The sequence below is a fragment of the Chiloscyllium plagiosum genome, chromosome 23, assembly GCF_004010195.1.
Source record: "Chiloscyllium plagiosum isolate BGI_BamShark_2017 chromosome 23, ASM401019v2, whole genome shotgun sequence".
Classification (NCBI taxonomy): domain Eukaryota; kingdom Metazoa; phylum Chordata; class Chondrichthyes; order Orectolobiformes; family Hemiscylliidae; genus Chiloscyllium; species Chiloscyllium plagiosum.
The window spans coordinates 39,419,020-39,439,839 of record NC_057732.1 but is presented as its reverse complement, the minus strand read 5'-3'; the positions used below and the strand labels follow the sequence as shown (position 1 = coordinate 39,439,839).

General features: G+C 38.2%; 1 protein-coding gene across 7 annotated transcripts in view; it reads right to left on the bottom strand.

Annotated features, from left to right (window-relative positions):
* LOC122561808 (adenosylhomocysteinase 3-like) overlaps nt 1-20,820 on the bottom strand; it is a 105,418-nt gene that overhangs the window by 32,779 nt on the left and 51,819 nt on the right. Inside the window, exons 2-5 of one of the 7 annotated variants that reach the window (XM_043713987.1) lie at nt 16,135-16,246; nt 14,254-14,283; nt 5,798-5,941; nt 1,411-1,511 (exon numbers count right to left, since the gene is read on the bottom strand). In XM_043713987.1, the coding sequence (XP_043569922.1) occupies nt 1,411-1,511; nt 5,798-5,941; nt 14,254-14,283; nt 16,135-16,246 (387 nt within the window). The remainder of the gene's footprint in view (nt 1-1,410; nt 1,512-5,797; nt 5,942-14,253; nt 14,284-16,134; nt 16,247-20,820) is intronic. The other 6 variants (XM_043713993.1, XM_043713988.1, XM_043713989.1 and 3 more) reach the window with 6 other exon arrangements.

Sequence of the window (20,820 nt, the reverse complement as noted above, 5' to 3'; positions counted from 1 at the left end):
GGGGAGGCTGCAGAAGGATCTAGACAGTTTGGGAGAGTGGTCCAGGAAATGGCTGATGGAATTTAACGTGAGCAAGTGGGAGGTCTTGCACTTTGGCAAAAAGAATACAAGCATAGACTACTTTCTAAATGGTGAGGAAATTAATAAAGCCAAAGCACAAAGGGATCTGGGAGTGCTAGTTGAGGATTCTCTAAAGGTAAACATGCAGGTTGAGTCCGTGATTAAGTAAGCGAATGCAATGTTGTCTCTTATCTCAAGAGGGTTGGAATATAAAAGCAGGGATGTACTACTAAGACTTTATAAAGCTCTGGTTAGGCCCCATTTGGAGTACTGTGTCCAGTTTTGGTCCCCACACCTCAGGAAGGACATACTGGCACTGGAATGTGTCCAGCGGAGATTCACACGGATGATCCCTGGAATGACAGGTCTAACATATGAGGAACGGCTGAGGATACTGGGATTGTATTCGTTGGAGTTTAGAAGATTAAGGGGAGACTTAATAGAGACGTACAAAATAATACATGGCTTGGAAAAGGTTGATGCTAGGAAATTGTTTCAGTTAAACGAGGAGACTAGGGCCCGTGGACACAGCCTTAGAATTAGGGGGGGTCATTTCAGAACAGAAATGCGGAGTCATTTCTTCAGCCAGAGAGTGGTGGGCCTGTGGTATTCATTGCCACGGAGTGCAGTGGAAGCCGGGACGCTAAATGTCTTCAAGGCCGAGATTGATAGATTCTTGTTGTCTCGAGGAATTAAGGGCTACGGGGAGAACGCTGGTAAGTGGAGCTGAAATGCGCATCAGCCATGATTGAATGGCGGAGTGGACTCGATGGGCCGAATGGCCTTACTTCCACTCCTATGTCTTATGGTCTTATTCTCTGTAGCTTGACTTTGGACTGGCTCGGAGAATTGAATTCTATTTAAAGGACAATGCAAAGTATATCTGTGAAAAGAGTTGGTTTGGTCATGCTAATGAAGGGAAAAAAGGTGGCAAGTAAAGTATCAATTGCCTAAAAAGCTTGTGTTTAATCTATTTTTTTTTTAAGTTCTTTGTTGCAATAAATAGTCTAAGATGTGAAATCTCATGGTACTATCCTTTCAGCTAATAACTGGAAGTTTGAACTTCTTTTTCTTTAAGAGTTAATCAGTTAGTGCAGGGATTGTAACACAATAGAAAAGGGAATCAGTATCAAGGATGAAATTCTTTTTCTCTTGCTATTACATTTAAGAAATAGGTATGGAAAGCAAATTCTTAAACAGAAAGAACTATTAAAAAATCTTATCAGGTTGGGCTGAATTTACACAGGGGCTGTAGATATTTTGCTAATTAGTCCTCACTTTTTCCTAATTAGTGCAGTACTATGCATTCCCTGGATTTTAATAAGTAGGAATTTAAGGCTGGACACTCACCGCAGTCTGGGCTGTAATATGTGTGCAGCCAACTATCTTTGCTCCAGCCAACGGCTTTTCTCCCTGTGCTCGTTTTCGAAGAGCCATGAGTGCTGGCATCTCTGCATTAACACAAGAATAAGCACAAAATGAGTGACAAAGGCCTGTACTGCAGCAATAGATAGTTTACTCTGGAAACTCCACATTCGATTTTAATCTACAGATGTCGACAAAATGAAAGAGACAGAGGCATGGTAAGATCACAAGCAAAGATAACATTTAAGATGTTATATATCGGAACCATTTGGATTTTGAATGTCTTAATGGATAAGGCTGAACTTGGACACTGCACTGCGCAATTCTGGGAAAACCACCTCTCAACTCTCCTCTGCCATGACTGAACCAATGGAAACACCTTCTTTATCCACATTGATTATGTATGCAGGTTTCTAGTTTCAACATTAAATTGCCCAATCCTAATACATGGAAGTAAAGGGCAGGAAAAGAACAGCTGGGCCATCACTTTTGCCCCATATTACTGACATTTTAATATGTTACAGGAAAAATCCAGGCTCAATGAGGAAACAAAACTAGAGAAAAATCCTCTCCAATAGCCACAGGAAATTGAAACCAGTCCAGACGATCATACTGATCATGTGTTATGTTAATCCACTTACCTTCTTTAAGACGCAATCTCTGCCTCAGATAAGAACCAGTCGAGCTCCCTCTTGAAGCCATACAGAGTATCAGCACCCACCGCACCAGTCAGCAATGCATTCCAGAGGCTCACTACTCTCTGGGAAAAAAAGAACCATCTAACATCCAGTCTATTCCTATTTTTGCTTAGTTCAAATGCATGCCCCCTGGTCCTCCCCAACCTGTTAAACTGGAATAACCTGCTAACAGGTAGAAAGTGCAGTCCTTTCATTATTTTACGTACTTTAATACCATACATAATACTTTGCTCTGTTGCAGTTCCAGGTTTTTGTCCCAGCCAACTTCCTGCCAGTTTTCGGCTGCAGCAGTTTGGAGGACTGGTAACGAGCAGTTAATTCCAGAATAGTCAATGTATGGTGAGGTCACGTTTAGATGACTGCCTCTCACTACAGTGATTATCTTTGGACATTTGTCCCACCAAATAGCAGCATTCATTACCTTGCTAAATCTGTTATCCTATTATCATGGAGCAGGTTTTTTTTAAAATAAAAAAAAGTTGAATTCTCAAGAGAAAACATTCAAATTTATATCTTATGAAACTTTTGTACCTTTTGATCACATGATGATGTGAGAGGACTGTACATGTTAAGTGTGTACAAGAAAATTTTCTGATTCAATATGTGGTTGTACCTACTGGAGAAATGTGCAAAACTAGACCTACTCTTGGAAGTAAGGCAGGGCAGGTGACTGAGGTGTCAGTGGGGGAGCATTTGGGGCCAGCGACCATAATTCTATTAGTTTTAAAATACTGATGCAAAAGGATAGACCAGATCTAAACGTTGAAGTTCTAAATTGGAGTAAGGTTAATTTTGACAGTATTAGGAAAGAACTTTCAAATGCTGATTGAAAAGGGATGGCTGGAAAACAGGAAGCCTTCAGAAATGAGATAACAAGAGTCCAGAGACAGTATATTCCTGTTAGGGTGAAAGGAAAAGCTGGTATGTGTAGGGAATGCTGGATGACTGAAGAAATTGAGGGTTTGGTTAAGAAAAAAGGAAAGCATATGTCAGGTATAGACAGGGTAGATCGAGTGAATCCTTAGAAGAGTATAAAGGCAGTAGGAGTATACTTAAGAGGGAAGTCAGGAGGGCAAAAAGGGGACATGAGATAATTTTGGCAAATAGAGTTAAGGAGAATCCAAGGGTTTTTACAAATACATTAAGATCAAAAGGGTAATTAGGGATAGAATAAGGCCCCTCCAAGATCAGCAAGGCGGCCTTTGTGTGGAGCCGCACGAGATGGGAGAGATACTACACGAGTATTTTTTATGGAAAAGGACATGGAAGGTATAGAATGTCACCATCTATTCCCTACATCTTGAAAAATGTCCATATTACAGAGGAGGAAGTGCTGGAGGTGTTGAAACACATAAAAGTGGAATAAACCCCCAGACCTGATCAGGTGTACCCTAGAACTCTGTGGGACCCAAGGAAAGTGATTGCTGGGCCCCTTGCTGAGATATTTGTATCATCGATAGTCACAGATGAGGTGCCGCAAGACTGGAGGTTGGCTAATGTGGTGCCACTTTTTAAGAAGGGTGGTAAGGACAAACCAGGGGACTATAAACCAGTGAGCCTGACATCAGAGGTGACCAAGATGTTGGAGGGAATCCTGAGGGACAGGATGTACATGTAGAAAGGCAAGGACTGATTAGGGATAGTTAACATGACTTTGAGAATGGGAAATAATGTCTCACAAACTTGATTGGAGTTTTTTGAAGTAGTAACAAAGAGGACTGATGACAGCGGAACGGTAGATGTGATCTATACAGTTAATAAGTTTGCAGGTGACACCAAAATTGGAGGTGTAATGAACAGCGAAGAGGGTTACCTCAGATTACAACAGGATCTGGACCAGATGGGCCAATGGGCTGAGAAGTGGCAGATGGAGTTTAATTCAGATAAATGCGAGGTGCTGCATTTTGGGAAAGCAAATCTTAGCAGGACTTATACACTTATTGGTAAGGTCCTGGAGAGTGTTACTGAACAAAGAGACCTTGGAATGCAGGTTCATAGCTCAATGAAAGTGGAATCGTAGGTAGTTAGGATAGTAAAGGCGGCCATTTGGCATGCTTTCCTTTATTGGTCAGAGTGCTGAATACAGGAACTGGGAGGTCATGTTGCGGCTGTACAAGACATTGGTTAGGCCACTTTTGGAATATTGCGTGCAAATCTGGCCTCCTTTCTATTGGAAGGATGTTGTGAAACTTGAAAGGGTTCAGAAAAGATTTAAGGATGTTGCCAGGGTTGGAGGATTTGAGTTACAGGGAGAGGTTGAATAGGCTGATTTCCTTGGAGCGTCGGAGGCTGAGGGTGATCTTATAAATGTTTATAAAATCATGAGGGGCATGGATAGGATAAATAGGCAAAGTCTCTTCCCTGGGGTGGGGGAGTCCAGAACTAGAAGGCATAGGTTTAGGACGAGATGGGAAAGATAAAGAGACTCAAGGGGCAACTTATTCACGCAGAGGCGTGGTGCGAGAATGGAATGAGCTACAAGAGGAAGTTGTGGAGGCTAGTACGATTGCAACATTTAAAAGGCATCTGTATGGGTATATGAATAGGAAAAGTTTGGAGGGATATGGGCTGGGAGCAGGCAGCTGGGACTAGATTGGGTTGGGATATCTGGTTGACATGGACGAGTTGAACCGAAGGATCTGTTTCAGTGTTGTCCCTCTCTATGACTCTATGATAATACCTATATTTGATTCAAAGTCTCTGGCAATTCTTTTGGAAATGCTAGGTATTGGATGGAAGAGTGTCAGGATTGTTGTCTTCATAGTGACTGGTGAATGACTGTCTTGGAAGAGCAGAGTTTATGCTGACCAGGCTCCCAATAAAAGATACTAGACTGCCTGACTACCAGCCTGTCAGTTGTCAGGTTGAAGTTGAAAATTACTTGTTTGTCATTGAGTCTAGTATTGAATGAACAGTACAGAAACAGGTTATTCAGTCCAACAGGTCTATGTGTATGCTTATGCTCCATGTGAACCTTTAAACAAATGGTACATGTATGTAATCAGTGAACCTTATTTTAAAAAACATCCATACGCTTTTATACATTCCTCCAGACTTAGCTAAGTATTACAACAATTGCTCCTCTGATCCTGCTCCCTTCTTTCACCACAGCATTGACAAAGACAGTCTCCACATGCCTCAGCCAATTTATCAAAATCTCTCTAAATTTCTACACTTGCTCACTTTTTTGTTTTCTTTCCAAAGTATCTCAAAATCTTATCAGCCAAAGTTCAAATTCTCCCTTTCTAATCCCACTGACCTTGTTCAGGTTTTCCTCTATTGGGAAACCTCCAGGCATTCAAGGTGCTATTCAATTCAATATATTGTTTATTTGTACCTAATTGTATTATTGTTGTATCCATTGGATGGATTAGTGAATGGGCTAATGTATGTTAATGAAGCCATGAGTTCAACCACAATCCTGGACTTCCCATACCATCTCAAAAACAAAAACTTCCTATTTCAGTAAGTTCATCAAGAAGATTAACTGTAACAGACACAACAGAGCCAGTATGAAGATTTCAGTCAGCCTCCTTATTGCAGGGAACTCTCGCTTGTCCATGATGGTCAAATATCCTTTGCCATGGATCTAACATATTTCAAGATATTCAGTTCAGAATGCTGTAAGTGAATAAAATGCACCAGAATTGATGATCAAAAGTATGAACTCTCACCTTGTTCTGCAATTTCGATTTCCCTGCGCCCAAAGTCTGCCTGTTTGATGTTCTTGATGCAGAAGTCACTGCTGCCCTTTGAATTTTTCTGCTGTTTGTCACGTGGTGATGTTTCATCATCTGAGCTATCTGTGTAAGATGCCGCTAGGGGCAAATGAGAAGCAGTGAACAATCAACCAGTGCAATAGAGAAATATTAACATTCTAATACCTGCCCAATTCAATGATAATCTTGGAAACGAGAAAACTGAGCAGTAATCTCAACCACACTTTGTGTTCAGATAAATTGCAGCAAAAACAACTAAGAACACTGAATGACACAGTGTCCAAATTAAACAATGGTACAAGGACAGACTATGTGTTGATGTCCAGTACTTTAATGTTTTGGTTAATAATACTGCCTCATAGTTGAGACCCTAATTAATTAGGACACAGGTCATAGTCACGTTGATTCTGAATAATAAAAGTGTATTAACTCAAATTTAATCAGAGTGCAAATGGCTGCACGGAGGTGGTCAGAGTTGGTGATGAGATTCTGAGTTCTTTAAATTTCTCAAAGCATTTCAGATTTAATATAGTTCTGTAACTGAATAATCTTTAGTCAAAACTTAAGTTATATTTGTACTGAAAGGAGTAAAGTGGCTAAAGTCTAGGTGAAAAATTAAGGGAATATAGACTATTGGCAATATTTCTCAGTTACATTTCATTACTCCAACTTCTGGATAAAGCATGAAGAAACTTTATTTAAGTGATATTTCACTAGAATCGAGGTCTGTGGTTAATGTTCCCATACTCCCATTGACCCAAATTAGCAACTAAACACTGTCACTCTTGTTGTTTCTTGCATCTCCACAACATTTAGTATATAAATACTGCTTACAACTCCCAACAACAAAGAAACATGCAAGATTTATAAAGATATTTTAAAATAGCACACCACTTCAGGACAGAGATTTTATATTCCAGTTTTATATGTGGAGTTATAATAGTATCGAGAGCCATGCTGGATTCATCTTCCAATATAAAGACCCACAAAAAGATTACAGATGGGTTTGAAATCTATGTTTGCATTATAGAAATTGGTTTCCTTATCCAAATAGTATAGAAAGCCTAGAATGCCTCTGAATTTTTTTTTAATTGCAAAATATAACAGACGCAATGCAGTGACCAAGGAAACCAACAAGTGAACTCAGACACTGTAGAAGTAGCTATTGTCAGAGTTGGGTTAAATTATCAGCGATAGTGTAAATAATGCAACTCTTCTAGACACTTCAGTTGTGTCTTGAAGTATATACTGTTATTTTCACACAATTTTCAAAGCCTCACGTCAATAAAGCTCAAACATTTCAAAGCTTACAAAACCATCACTTGACAATGTGCTGTGTTTCAGGCTGCTGTATTTTTTTGCACATGGCAACATTTTTATCCATCCTTGTTGCCCTCTGGAAGTGGTCATTCTCCTTGACTGTTGAAATCATACAATCCCAATTTATAACTATCACATCCTTCCTTCACTGTAACTGGGTCACAATCTGAGAACTCCTACCCTAACAGCACTATAGATATAATCATCATACAGACTGCAGCAGGTCAAAGAGAAATCTCACTAACACCTTGTCAAAGGTAATTAGAGATGGAGATAAATGCTAGCCTTGCCAGAGATGCTTACATCTCAAGAACAAGTAAAAAGAAGTCCTTGCTCTCACGGTGCTAAGTAGTGAATTTCAGAGCACACATCTTGCAGAAGTGAAGGAAGAACAATGTGACCAGTTAGCTTGGAAGGGAACTGAGGAGATGATGGCATTTCCATTACATTATTGCTGTTATCTTCTCTATGATAGCAGTTGTGAGGAAGAATCAAAACTTTGATGTAGATCATACATACTATTGCCTCAGCGGTGAAGATAGTGAACTTTTACTCAAAATGGCTAGAACATTGCTCGAACCAACTGCTCATTTCCAGCTGAAAGGCAATTGGATTGAGTCTCCTGGACAGTGAAGAGATTTTAGGGTTTAGGAGTTTGCCACTCATTACAGAATGCAGTTTGTTCCAATAGCCAAGATATTGATATGGCGGGTTCAATTTAGCATGCTTATTGGTTTTTTTCAGTATGTTGATGCTAGGGAACTTAGGAATTATATAGCTCTTTAAGGTCATCGGAGGTATGAAATAGTCATTATCTGGTTTTGAGGTGGAATAGTTGGTATTTGCCATTTGGTAGTCCAAACCTGCCTGTTGCCAATAGGTTGGAATTGTTTACTCCAATTCTCAGAGGAATTGGAAACACTTTACTCACTAGCAAACAGTCCCAACCCTGACACTCTGATGAAGGAAAAGACACTGAAGCAGCAGAAGACGGTTAGGCATTTCCCTGAAGATTTCCACAGTCAGTCATGGCTTGGCTTCTGACAATCAAAGCTATCTTCTTTTGTGTGACTCTCATCTCAGGAAATTTGTCTTTTGGCATCAGTTTTTCTCGGCTCCAGATTTCGTCATATTATAAATTGATTTTACTTTAAACGTGTTAAGAGTTTTGTAGTTACATTAATAGCAACTTTCAAAGCTTTCTCATTGCTTCTTCATTTCACAGCCCTGGAATCATCCGATGGAAATTAACTAAAACATGGCTTTGAAATGAAACTTTCTGTGCAAGGGTTTCCTGTTTTAGTCAACATCAAAAATAGTCTTATGAAGATGAACATCTTCTAGCAATTCTGACGACTACCAACAGCATTAAGATACTATAAAACTTACCTTTTGTGGAGAGAGGATAGGGAAAAGAAGAAAAGCAAGAAGACAATAAGCATACAGGGTCTTCCTGTCACATAATGGATGCTCCAAATATCCAGGGGTTAGTAACAGCATTCCATCTTCTAAACATAAGCAGAGTTGAAGGGATGATAATCATCAAAGAGAATGTCCCATAGGCAGAGCAAAAATTTAAAGAAAAAGAAAAATCACAAATTTGAAGTCGATGATATCCCGGTATTTTAATACATAGTAGATGCTCTTTTAACAATGTGGCATGTTGAAACCTCCTATTTTTGAACATTATGCAGAGAAAAAACAATGTTGAGAACAGTTACATCTGGATTATCTCAAGGGGTACTACCACACGGCATGGTGTCACAATTATTTAACTTACAAAGCTGAACACAATGTCTTGTTAACATCCCACAAGTTCATTTTCTCTAAATTTCTCTCAGATGGTAGGTTCCCCCAGAGTGTGGCCCTTAAAATAAGCAAATGTTATTAACTGAACATGCCTGCTTCCAACAAACTTTTGACAGGAGTCACTAGATTGAAGTAGAGAATGGCAAGTATTTAAGAGGCCTTAAATGAGAGGCTATAAGGTTTGATGGAAAAGATTTCAAAGAGAAAGCAAGATAAACCTCTTTAGAAATGAGTTTGAGATTATTAAATTCACTTTTTGGGATTTGTATTTGAGACAGAAACTGTCAACATTCAAGATTAGATAGGATAAATTACTAATGGAAATGGGATTGTAGAAATAATGAAATGGATTAGATAAATATAATTAAGGTCATTTATGTGGATGGTAAACCCCAACACAGGCCAATGTGGCTGAATTGCCTGTTTTAGCCTTACAATTTGATAAACAAAAATCACGAGACATTTACCCATAAAAGGCAACAAGGGTAGTCTTGTATTGTTTTGAGGAGAAAGTGAGGACTGCAGAAGCTGGACATCAGAGCTGAAAATGTGTTTCTGGAAAAGCGCAGCAGGTCAGGCAGCATCCAAGGAGCAGGAGAATCGACGGCCCGAAACATCGATTCTCCTGCTCCTTGGATGCTGCCTGACCTGCTGCGCTTTTCCAGCAACACATTTTCAGCTTGTATTGCTTTGACCAAAACTCATGTGGTAAATGGTAAGATTGATGCAATCAATGGCTTTTTGGTAAATTTCCAGTTGATTATCTTGGAATAATAGGGAGTACTTTACTTCTCTAATACCAAACTTATTGATCAGGATTCTGCCATTCTCACTGAATTGTTAAATTTAAAACAAAACTTCTGCCCTCTTCAAAGATAGGCTGAAGAGAAGGAAATAAAGCAATCAAAGTAGTATTTATGTCATGGAAGAAAAATATTTGAACAGCTGTACATCACAAACTAGACATATTCTGGGAAGATTGGTATTTGTGGTCTCATGTGGCAACCACAAGAAAACTGTCTGTGAATATCATCAAGACTGTCACTAAATTTTCCACCTGATCTCCAACTACTTTTAACACAGGGTCAAGATTTAATATCAGTAAATCCAAGACAACAAACAATCAAATCACTGATCAGGCAGGAGGTATTGTCATTTAATTGCTGAACATGACAGGAAGAGAGAGGAAACCGCAAAACCTTCAACAGATGGCCAAGTTTAGATCCATTAAAGATTTTTCCTTGAAAAATAAAATCACCTAATTTCATACTTAAATGTCAGGGACCATTTGTTAACTATGGATCAATTTTGATGCGAGTTTAGAAAAGTCCTGTGATATATTAATCCCAGGGGATAAATACAACAAATTAGAGAAGGATAACACAACAAATCTGGATTTTAACACAGTGATAACAAAAGGTACAAGGAATGCATTCGGATTATGTGTAGGAAATTTGTCCTCAGTAAGCAGGTTTCTACCAAGGATTAACATGAATGGTTGGAAAGTTTTGCATTGAACAGCCAAGTTACACACGCTTGGTAGGCAAACCCTTTGCTACAGTAACAAAATCAGAAAATGATATCAGATTAAAAGAAAAACCTCTCCCTCCTTGGGTTTCGGACACAAAGTCCAAATTTAGTGTTGTTATCCAATCAGTCTCCTGAGCTGAAGCTACTTAAATGAGAGCCAAAGGCACCCTAGTCTGCAGGATTCAACCACACACTTCATGACGCAGTTATGAAACATTAATGGAAACAAACATTCAGACAAAGCTCAAGGAATCTTAAAATTGTAATTTTATTTTGCTGGGGTGTTGCAGGGGAGGAGAATGAAAAGAACTACAGTGAAAAAATATAGAAGTCAGAATGAGTGTGTCTTTTGCTTCTAAAACTGCTCCTGGGTGTAACACTTCAAGCATGTACACACTCTGAAGTCACAGGGAGGGATGGGTGAAAGAGTGCACACACCTAACCTCTCATCAATCTGAACAAACGTCAAGAAGTGAAAACTTCTTTATGGTGCAATACATGATGCTGTTAGGAGGTTGAAATGAAAATAGATTGCATGTACTTTATCTAACCTGGGAATCATCATCTTCAACAATAGGTGTAAAGTGAGACTTAGAAATTCCATTTGCCAACAGTGGCATCTTTATACTATTCTTCATAAGATTCAGAGTTAACTTGCAAGATGACTACTATCATAAAGTACAAAACATTTAATGTGGAACTGATAGTTGCCAAAGGATGGGAAACACTAGGTTAACAAGTCAGAGTTAATTTCTTGTTTTAACCAAGACTAAAAGCATATTAATTTGCAATGTTACTACCAACATTCCCTGTTTATCTCAGTACTTCAATATTTTGGCTCTCTCAGTTGGGTTGTTATTCAGGGAGGTAGGAATGTTAAGTTGAGGTCACAATTCGACCAGTCCTGATCTCACTGAATGGCAGAGCAGGCCCGTGGGGCCGAATGGCCTACTCTTCCTCCTAGTTTGTTATTTTTGCAATTGTCCTCCCAATTTTGCATCAAATGGAAACCTTTCGTGACTTTTAAAAGGTCACAAGATCCTTGGTACAGTACAAGTGTGTTTTGGTAAGTGATTAGTGAGTTTAAACATGCTCAAATAATGTTCTTTCAGATACAGAACAACACAGACATATACTTTATATTTCTACTGATTTTGCATTGTAGAATAATATGTACAGTTTAGTTCAACCCAACATCTGATACACATTTGGCGACCAAATCAAAGAGTGATGGTGGTGGTGGGTGGTGGGGATTGGTGGTTAAGGTAGTGACTAGATGGTCCTATAATCTTGAGATTGACAAAATGTCTGTCTTTTTTTGGCAAATCTTTGTCTTTCACTGATCAGGTTCATTCATATGAACTCCATTTTTTGCGGAAAGCCAACATTTTTACTGTCATCGTTCATACAAGCAGGAGGCTGGAAGAACACAGCAAGCCAGATAGCATCAGGAGATGGAGAAGCCAACGTTTCGGGTGTGTGCATTCTTCAAGACTGATCCAAGAGCTGGAGGGCTGAAGAGGTTGGCGCTGTGACAGTGAGGAAGGGATTCTCAGTGTACAAATGAGGAAGAACTTCTTCAAAGTAGGCATCATTTGAAGAGATTTCACAGTGGTACAAACTTGGTTAGAGACAAAAAATCTTCAGATGTTGGATTCCAAGGTAGACAACTGGAGGCTGGAAGAACACAGCAAGCCAGGCAGCAACTCTTTCTCAGGGCTAAGAAGTGTTACACCCGAAACATTGATTTTTCCACCTCCTGATGCTGCCTGGCTTGCTGTGTTCTTCCAGCCTCCTGCTTGTCTACTCTGGAATCCAACATCTGCAGATTTTTTATATGAAAGAAGACAGCTGATTGGTTAGTAAGTGGACTCTGAGTGATAGTGATGTTGACCAGGGAAATGCATCAGTTAAAGATAATTGACAGTTATTCGCTATCTTGAGATTATATCGTCATCCAAACTAATTATGTAATTGGTCAAAGGAGGGATTACTGCATATTATAAAAGCATTATTGGTAGAACAATGTTGTCATCCTTCAACAAAATAAAGAGTATATTTCAGATTGCCTCAGCAATAACTCTATAGACCAGAAATGTAGGTAAAGTAAAAATAAATTAGCTGCTTTGAGCAGAGATATTATTTTGAAACAATGTATTATAACTAAACCCAAGGACTTTTCAATTACTTCCAATGGCTTTGTATCTGGGCAAGTAGTAGACCTGATCTCTGCAGCTAGCAATTTAATAGTCACAATGGATTTTAGTCTTGCAAAGTACTGCTTGAAGTATTTATTGCTTTCTTACAACATATTAAAAAAAATGGCCTGTCTACTCCAGATAATCACACTTAAGTATTAAGTTTCATCTTCCTTGAGTGAGCAAATTTAGCACTCCACATTCTACATAATGAAACTGCTTATCTGCATTTGTCAAAGGGTTTTCTTGTAAAACAAAAACAAGCAGCAGTCAGGAATGGATCAAAGTGGGACTCATTGAAAAAAAAATTTTAAATGACAAAATGAGATAGAAATTGGGAGAATTAAAATAAAAAGTTGACCACTTTGCCTTCTTCGGAACAAGATAATCAGTTAAGGTAAGGACTGTTGAATACGCTACAATCAGCTATTGGACATTAACTAATCCAGAAGCAAAGGTATCAGATCAATTTGATTTATTATGAGAGAAGGGAACTCAGGAAATATGGTATATTTTGGGTAAGTGTTTATCATCAAAATCAGTATCAGCTGATTGCTTTAGGATCTACTCCAAAGACATAAACACTCTTCCAAATGACTCCAAGATCTTCCATGTAATGAGCGGGCAATAGTCTAAATGGTCCGAATGATGGAATGCAATTTTTTCCTGTCAAATAGAGGACTCCATTTAAAAGTACCTAACATTCATAGTATTTAGCATTGAATTTCATTCCCTCTCCCATCGACAAGGTTAATAAAAGGTCCATTTTATCAGAGCATTGAGATACTGTATATAAACTAAAACCAAAGATCTTGACCCCAGATCTGTGACAAGTTAACTGATCTGTGTCAGGGAATGGAAGAAGCCCTACAATTAAGCAAGGAGCAGTTGGAATTTTAGGGGAGATGAGGAGATCAAAGAATTCTCAAAATTCAGTAGCTCCCACTGCAAAAATGTGTCAACGACTGTGAGGCTTCTCTCTTCCCCAAAACAAACAGCTTGCCAACAAGTACTTCCTTAAATTCACACATGGCAAACAGTAAGGCGATATACCAGAAGGCTACTGGTGCTCACTGAACTATAGACTAAAATGCTTTAACAACTTCAGGAAAACTAAATGAGAAATAACCCAAAAATATGGATTTGGAACTTTCTTTTTAAGATATTTAGTTGACAAACAACTGATGCTCTCATAGGTTTGGTGCAAGTTTGTCATATTAATGCAATTAGGCAGTATTTAAAAAAATAGGGTCATGCTCCCAACAGTCAAAAGGTGTCATATGGACATGGATGCGTTTAGCCCTCGTCATCAATAATTTGCAGTTCTATTCACAACATCTTCTTGTTCCCAAAAAGGAACACAAAATCAAATTCAATGTACTGTAAATGGGTACAATTGATTAAGTTTGTCTACCCAGCTGCAAAATGGATTCCTCTGTCTGTTCTTTTTGAGATGAGATGCAATTGCCGCAGGTGGGACAAGTGATCGCCTTCTCATACCTGTCTCTATGAACAGCTTCATTTTTTTCCAAACTATTTCTACCATCTGCTTACCATTATTTTGATTAGACATACCCATCAGTTCTGGAGAGAAGAAAAAAAAAAAGCTGGTTAGTGGCTAGTTCCATAGCTACATACAGAATGATGGCAAGTTGCAGGCAGATTTGAAGCAAACAGCAAGCGATGACTTGGAGGTTAATGCAGTTCAGTGCAAAGCTGCAATCAGAGTCCAGTAATAATTTGAGAGATAAATCCTTAATAATTCAAGAATAAAAGGTGTCAATTTTATAAGTAGGGGATAATTACACCTAGAATTTTCTAATAATGGTGTAGCATTAATATAAAGCATTGATCTCTTCAGATTAATTCTTTGTGCAGGCAAAACACAGGTTTGAACATTTTTGACATTCTTGTGTTTCCAAAGGAATGTTTCATTTAGAAGATAAAATGATAAAAGCCAAAGTTGTGGTAATGAGAAATAAAAAATTCAGAACAAATACTGGACGTGGTTTACTTCAACCTGAACGCAGACTGCACAGTCACACTGCAATGTGCAGCAGTCCATAATCTGGAGTTGTCCTGAATAAGTAGCTGAAGTACTTAGAAGTAGAAGGAACACTTTGCTAGGCTTATGAACATTTGTATAGCAAGGGGCTTCAAAAACAGAAAATAGGAAATTAATGCCTAGCCATGGACCGTGGCCAAAGGTTGTCCTAAATTTGGTTTATCATCAAATTTTATTTAAAATATGGAGACAGAAGTACTTAGAGTGACCAGAACATTCTTTGGATAGGATTGGAAGAGATGGAACATGCTTATCTGTAAAATCAAATAAGCAACCATCGATCCACGACAAGGAGGGTGAAGATAGATTCAACATGTTGATTTTTGACTTTTTGTTCTCTCCATTTGTTTCCGCAGGTTGTATACTTAGAGACCTCCTTGGAATCTAATTCAAACTATGCTGGATAGTATAACGTAGCATTTTCATGATGACTTTAGAAAATAATTATACCAAATGAAAGTTAGTGAGCAGAGGAAGCTGTGAATATCCAGTGCTTTTCTGTTCATATTTCTGCTCTATTTTTGGGAAGGTGTGAAACTGAACAATTTTCAACACACTTTTGCAGGACAGTAGATTTATTATTGAATGAACAGACAACCTATTATGAGGTTTCCAACAATGTTAGCCCGAAAGACTTGCCTAATATTTTCCTACTCTCCACCCTTCTGTAAGGAGATTCTTGGCCTCCGTCCAGCATCTTTTCCCACATCCCAAGCAAAATAACTGAAAGCATAAAAGTCGAATGGGATGAGGCAACCGAATCTGCACATGATTGTGCATGGATAGCCACTATCCTGTGCCTCTAACACACTTTGATCATCTGAAACTCATATGATTCAATTTTGAACTAAACTCTCAACATATATTCTGGGATTTTTTTTGTTTTACTAACCAGAGGTTAGATCAAACAATTTGCAAGTTTTGGCATTGCTGTCACTAAAGATCTACTTAATCAATGTAAGCAAAAATTAAACATTTTAGAAAATACAACTATTCAAAATCCAAAGTATATGGAATCACATCCTAACTAATTTATGTATATATTTGTGGGTTTTAATACAAGGAAGTGAATTGTACCTCACTTAGTTGCAGCAGCTGCATCAATACATTGCTGTATTGCTAGAACAAAATATTGGAAAATTCCACACAGGATGGTGGTTACTATCCAAGGGGAAAAATAGATAAGCAATTAGGGTAACTTCTATGAGATTTAGAAAACTAAAACTGGGGATCTGTTGAGAAGCTAGATGGTGATGCTGATCTATATAAAAAAAATAAGGCTATTGGGTGTAATGAGTTTCTCTCGTCTTAGACATTCTTGTGTTTTCATGTACAAACAGAACATCTCACTGAAATCTAGAAGCACCTACCTGAGCTGTAGCTGTCCGTGGAGGATTGGGAGATCGATCGAGAAAGTGAACGACGACCAATTTTTGTTGGACGTTTGTTGAACTCTTGCTTCTGGTCAGCAAACTGGATCTGCTATTCACAAGAAAAATGGAAATGTTATTTGTTATCATTGAGGTCAAAAATCTGAGACCAGCATGCTTAGAACGTCTATTATGATCCCAGCTGATGTTACAACTGGACAAGTCAAATTCCAGAATGTGGCTTGAACGATCATACTTTATTTTCGTTGATGTGGTGATCAATCGCTGAAACACAGTTACACAAGACAATAGAGTTTCTTTAACAGAACTGTAGCTTATTACACGAGAGAGGAAGGTACAAAGTGCAAGTCTAGAAACATCTGTGGAAAAAGGACTCACATTTCCAGTCAAGAAAAGTCATACACAACTCAAAAATGTTAACTCTATTTCTCTTTGAGAGTATTTTCAGAGCTTACTTTTTGTTTATACCTTCTTTCAATCCCAAGCATTGGGTTGCACACATGTTCATACTTCTCTCTATCAATTCTCTCTCTCTTGCTCTCTACCTCCTCCCCAAAAATAGAATTCCTCAAATGGAAAGGAGATTCTACCTTCGGTGTCAAGCAATGACACAATCACTTATATTATGCCAACACTGCACTAAAACTTGGAGACTTATGTCAGACCAGTGACAAATTAATATAGTAACACTTCAGGCCAAGTAGACCAGTTATTTGGCATTCCAAAGTAATTGCATTTAACATGGGGAACCCTTTTGCTAGTGTATGAAGTATCATGAAGCAGTGCAGTATAATTTTATAACATATGCTTAGCATTATGCTCCCTCATGTGACATGTTGATTTTGAAAGCTTTTTACAACCCACTTCCAACCAAGACAGTAACGTATACGTTTACTACTGGAACACAGACATTGAAACAGGTGGATAAAATCTACATTACCATCCTACAGCTTAAATAGCTTGCAATTTTTGTGACTTCAGTTTGAAATGAAAAGTTAGAATGCTTTGGAATATACTGTATATCAGGAAAATCCTGAACATTAAAACTTAAAGTATTAAAATCAAAACATAAATTTTCTGACCAAAGTATTTTCCCAGGACTGTTAGAACTAACTTAAGAATAAAAGTAAATTTAAACGAGATGCTTTATGTTCACAACAATACACCAAAACTAAAACTCAATATCCACAGAAGTCCAAAATGATAACTAAAATGATTTGAGGACTAAAACAGAATTGTCGTAAACCACAAGAAGTTAGAAAGCTCAGCAAAGAAATTTTGCCACACCCAGAAAAACAGGATAAGTATTGTTTTACTCCTGAACTGCACATCACAACAAGGGCACGTTAAGATCCAAAAAAAACATTAAAATAATTCCTCAGTTCACCCAGGCAATTTCAGTCAACCCAACAGAGTTTCACCCTCCATACCTGCTTAGAAATAGGGTTAGAACAGATCACAATGTTTTTTCTTTGTTGATTAAAGCTTTGCTGTTGGATATTTCTGGGTGTAACTGACATTTAATTAGTACCATACATACACTTGTGCTCCTGTCCTGTCCAATCCTCACTCCGCCTCAACTGCACTTTTTAAATTTGCCAATGTTGTTTCTGGGGACTTAGATTAGAATTTTGTTTTAGAAAGTGAATTCCCAGACCAATTAACAATGCTTATCTGCAAAGAATTAATGAGGCAATTGTTTAGCTGTTAGATGGTTTTGCGTCTAAACAACTAATGACATTGTTCCATCAGTGTCCATGAAATCTTAATTGCAGAGCAACTTGAATGATGATCAGCAGCACTGCCATAACTTGAAATCAAGCAGTTTTCGAAGTTCTAATCAGATTTGTTTGAAAACTAGCAGATATTATCAAATATATCAACAAATAATTAGTTTTGGGAACAATAAGAAAGAAATCTCTGCACACCAAATATTTTCCTCCCAAATACAAAATTAACTTATTTTAATTAATAGCCTTAGGGACCAGAAACAATGGGACTTCTATAGGATTCACTGCAAGAGAATAATCCTCATTGTACAGACACCTTTAAACAATGTTGGAACAAAATTCAAGCAAGTAGGAATTGAAAGTTAATAAATGTTAGGGCTTAAACCAGCATCAAGTTATTTAACAAGATCAGTTCCCTCCTCCACTATACTGCAAAAGAGACAGAGGAGAGGCCAAAGTTCTTTAAGAAAATATCCAGGTCTATGAAGGGAACATGATTGCCTGAGGGACAGTGAAACTGTAATACTGAGACTACAGCCTGGCTACAGGTCTGAAGGAAAACACATTACCATTTTCTATCAACAGAGGTCATCATTGTATTCCAGAACTGAAACTTCCCATGTGAATTTATTAACAGAAAATCTAAAGGGGTAAAGTGTAGATGCAGCAAGAAACACTCAAATAAAACAGTCTTTTGAGTATAAAGCCAAATCATTTGTTGCAAAAATGCAGTATTAACAGGCACCATCCTAAAACTGTGAATATGATTCTAGGTCTGGTGGCATTCGGAAACTGTGATCAAACCAGCCATTACTGATAGCGAAACTCTTTTCTATCAGGCTGGGAATCAGAATTTGATACCTGTCAAAAAATATGATTGGCAAAGATTTGTCCTCAAAATATAATGTCTGTCTTCATACCTAATCAAGGAATTTAATGCATGGGAAAACCTCCAATAATAGATTAGACTCTTACCAGCTAAAACATGCCCAAACCAAAACTTGAATTCCAATTATCCCAAGAAAACAGCACAACCTTTGTCACCTGGAAAGGAACCTATAATCACAGAGGATTTCTCAAAATGTATGGCGAGGTCACAGGGAATGCAATTTAAGAAAACCCATCGTCAATATTCTTATTCTGAAAATGCAGATTCTTACAAGGGTATACCAATGCAATTATTAACAGTTGCCTTTCCCCTATTCTACCTGAACACAGCTAGTACAATTAGACAGCTCAAAGGCACAGGATATCTCAGCTGAATCTGGCTTCCCCCAACCTGAACCGTTGGGAAAGCCGAGTCATAAATAATATCCTTTTTTTCCAGAATATCAGTGACCTGGAGGTCAATTATAGCTTCCTAATTGCTGAAACAGCTTATATCAGCAAACTCACCATAGACCAAAAAATAAACGTGATTCGACTTGGTGTAGACTGTAATACTGCACAATGCCACCTGTACTGCCTGTGGAAGAAACCAAAACAAAATGTACATTTCCATTGACTCACCTTTCTCCTTCCATAAATATCACACCTGCTTTCAGATCCTTGTGACCCAAGATGAAGAATAGCCAGAGAATGTTGTAAAGTGTGATATTTTACAAAAACATTAACCAATCTGGCCAAGAAAGATTGCAGCTCACTTTTCGTGTTTGGGATAAGAGCAGTTATTCAGCTTTTGGGTTAATCAGTTTTGCTACTGTTAAGGTCAACTTTTTCTTTTCCCCCAAGAGCTTAAACATTTACTTGTGATTACTATCTAGCAAACCCTGCCAAAAGTGTGCATGATTAGTGCAGGATCAAATTCCGTTATGATGTCTGCAGTATTTCAATAATCCAACATTGTCAATGGACTCAAATTATACAGGAATGGTGAGAATATTCACAATCAACGGCTCTAAATAACACAAGGAATCAAAGATGGGAGAAAAATTTAAAATATTGAACAAAGACACTCCCATACAGGCACAGGAACTGCACTCTAATTGCCTGTGTTTAGTATATCTTTAAACACTTTCTACTTTGCTTGCCACTGCTATCTCAAACCTTATCTTATTCCCAGTTATCCATCCTTTTAACTTCTTACTACCAGTCAGCTCTCCTGACTGGCTCCCGCTTGCCAAATGTGCTGACCCCTCTACTACAGCACTCCTTCCGCACATTCAGATCAGTCTCCTTGCCCAAGTCCACACACTCAGTGTGTGGGAGTAAATGATAACCAGAGACACCTGGAGGAATACTGATCAATCGTTACTCTTACATTAGTGCACTTTAGTCTTTCTGTTTAGTATATAGTTTGCACAATTATCATGAACAGTTTGATTATTTTTGTAAGATACAAGATACTAAGTAATCTATCTAGAGGAGTAACACCCACAGAAATAAAATTCAACGTGAATACAGATGGCAATATGGTTGCTTAATCTAAAAGAGAACCCTGTGAAAGGTGGGTGCCTGGGTGTATATATAGAGCTGACAAAATTAAGAGAAATCTCCATTTCCCATTGAACAAGTAATAGACTCCACCTTCAGAAATTAAATGTGCCATGAGAATATCTGCAAGTGGACCATTCAGTCCCTCAAGGCTACATCACCGCTCAGTACAATCCTGACTGATCTTCAGTCTCAACTCCATTTTCCCATGATGCCCCAAAAGATCAAACTTGTGTTCATCTCAGCCTTGGATATGTCCAATAGTGGAGCACCAATAGCTTTTTGAGTAAGAATTTCAAAGATTCAAAGTCCTGTGATTGAAGAAATTTCTCCTTATCTCAGTCTTAAATGATCAACCCCTTAGCCTGAGGTCATGTCCATTTTCTAGATCCCCTACCTGGTGATAAACCTCAGTATGTACCCTGTTAAGCCTTTCAAAATCTTGTATAGTTCACCGAGATAATATCAGAGTCTTCTAAACTCCAAAAAATATAGTCCAATT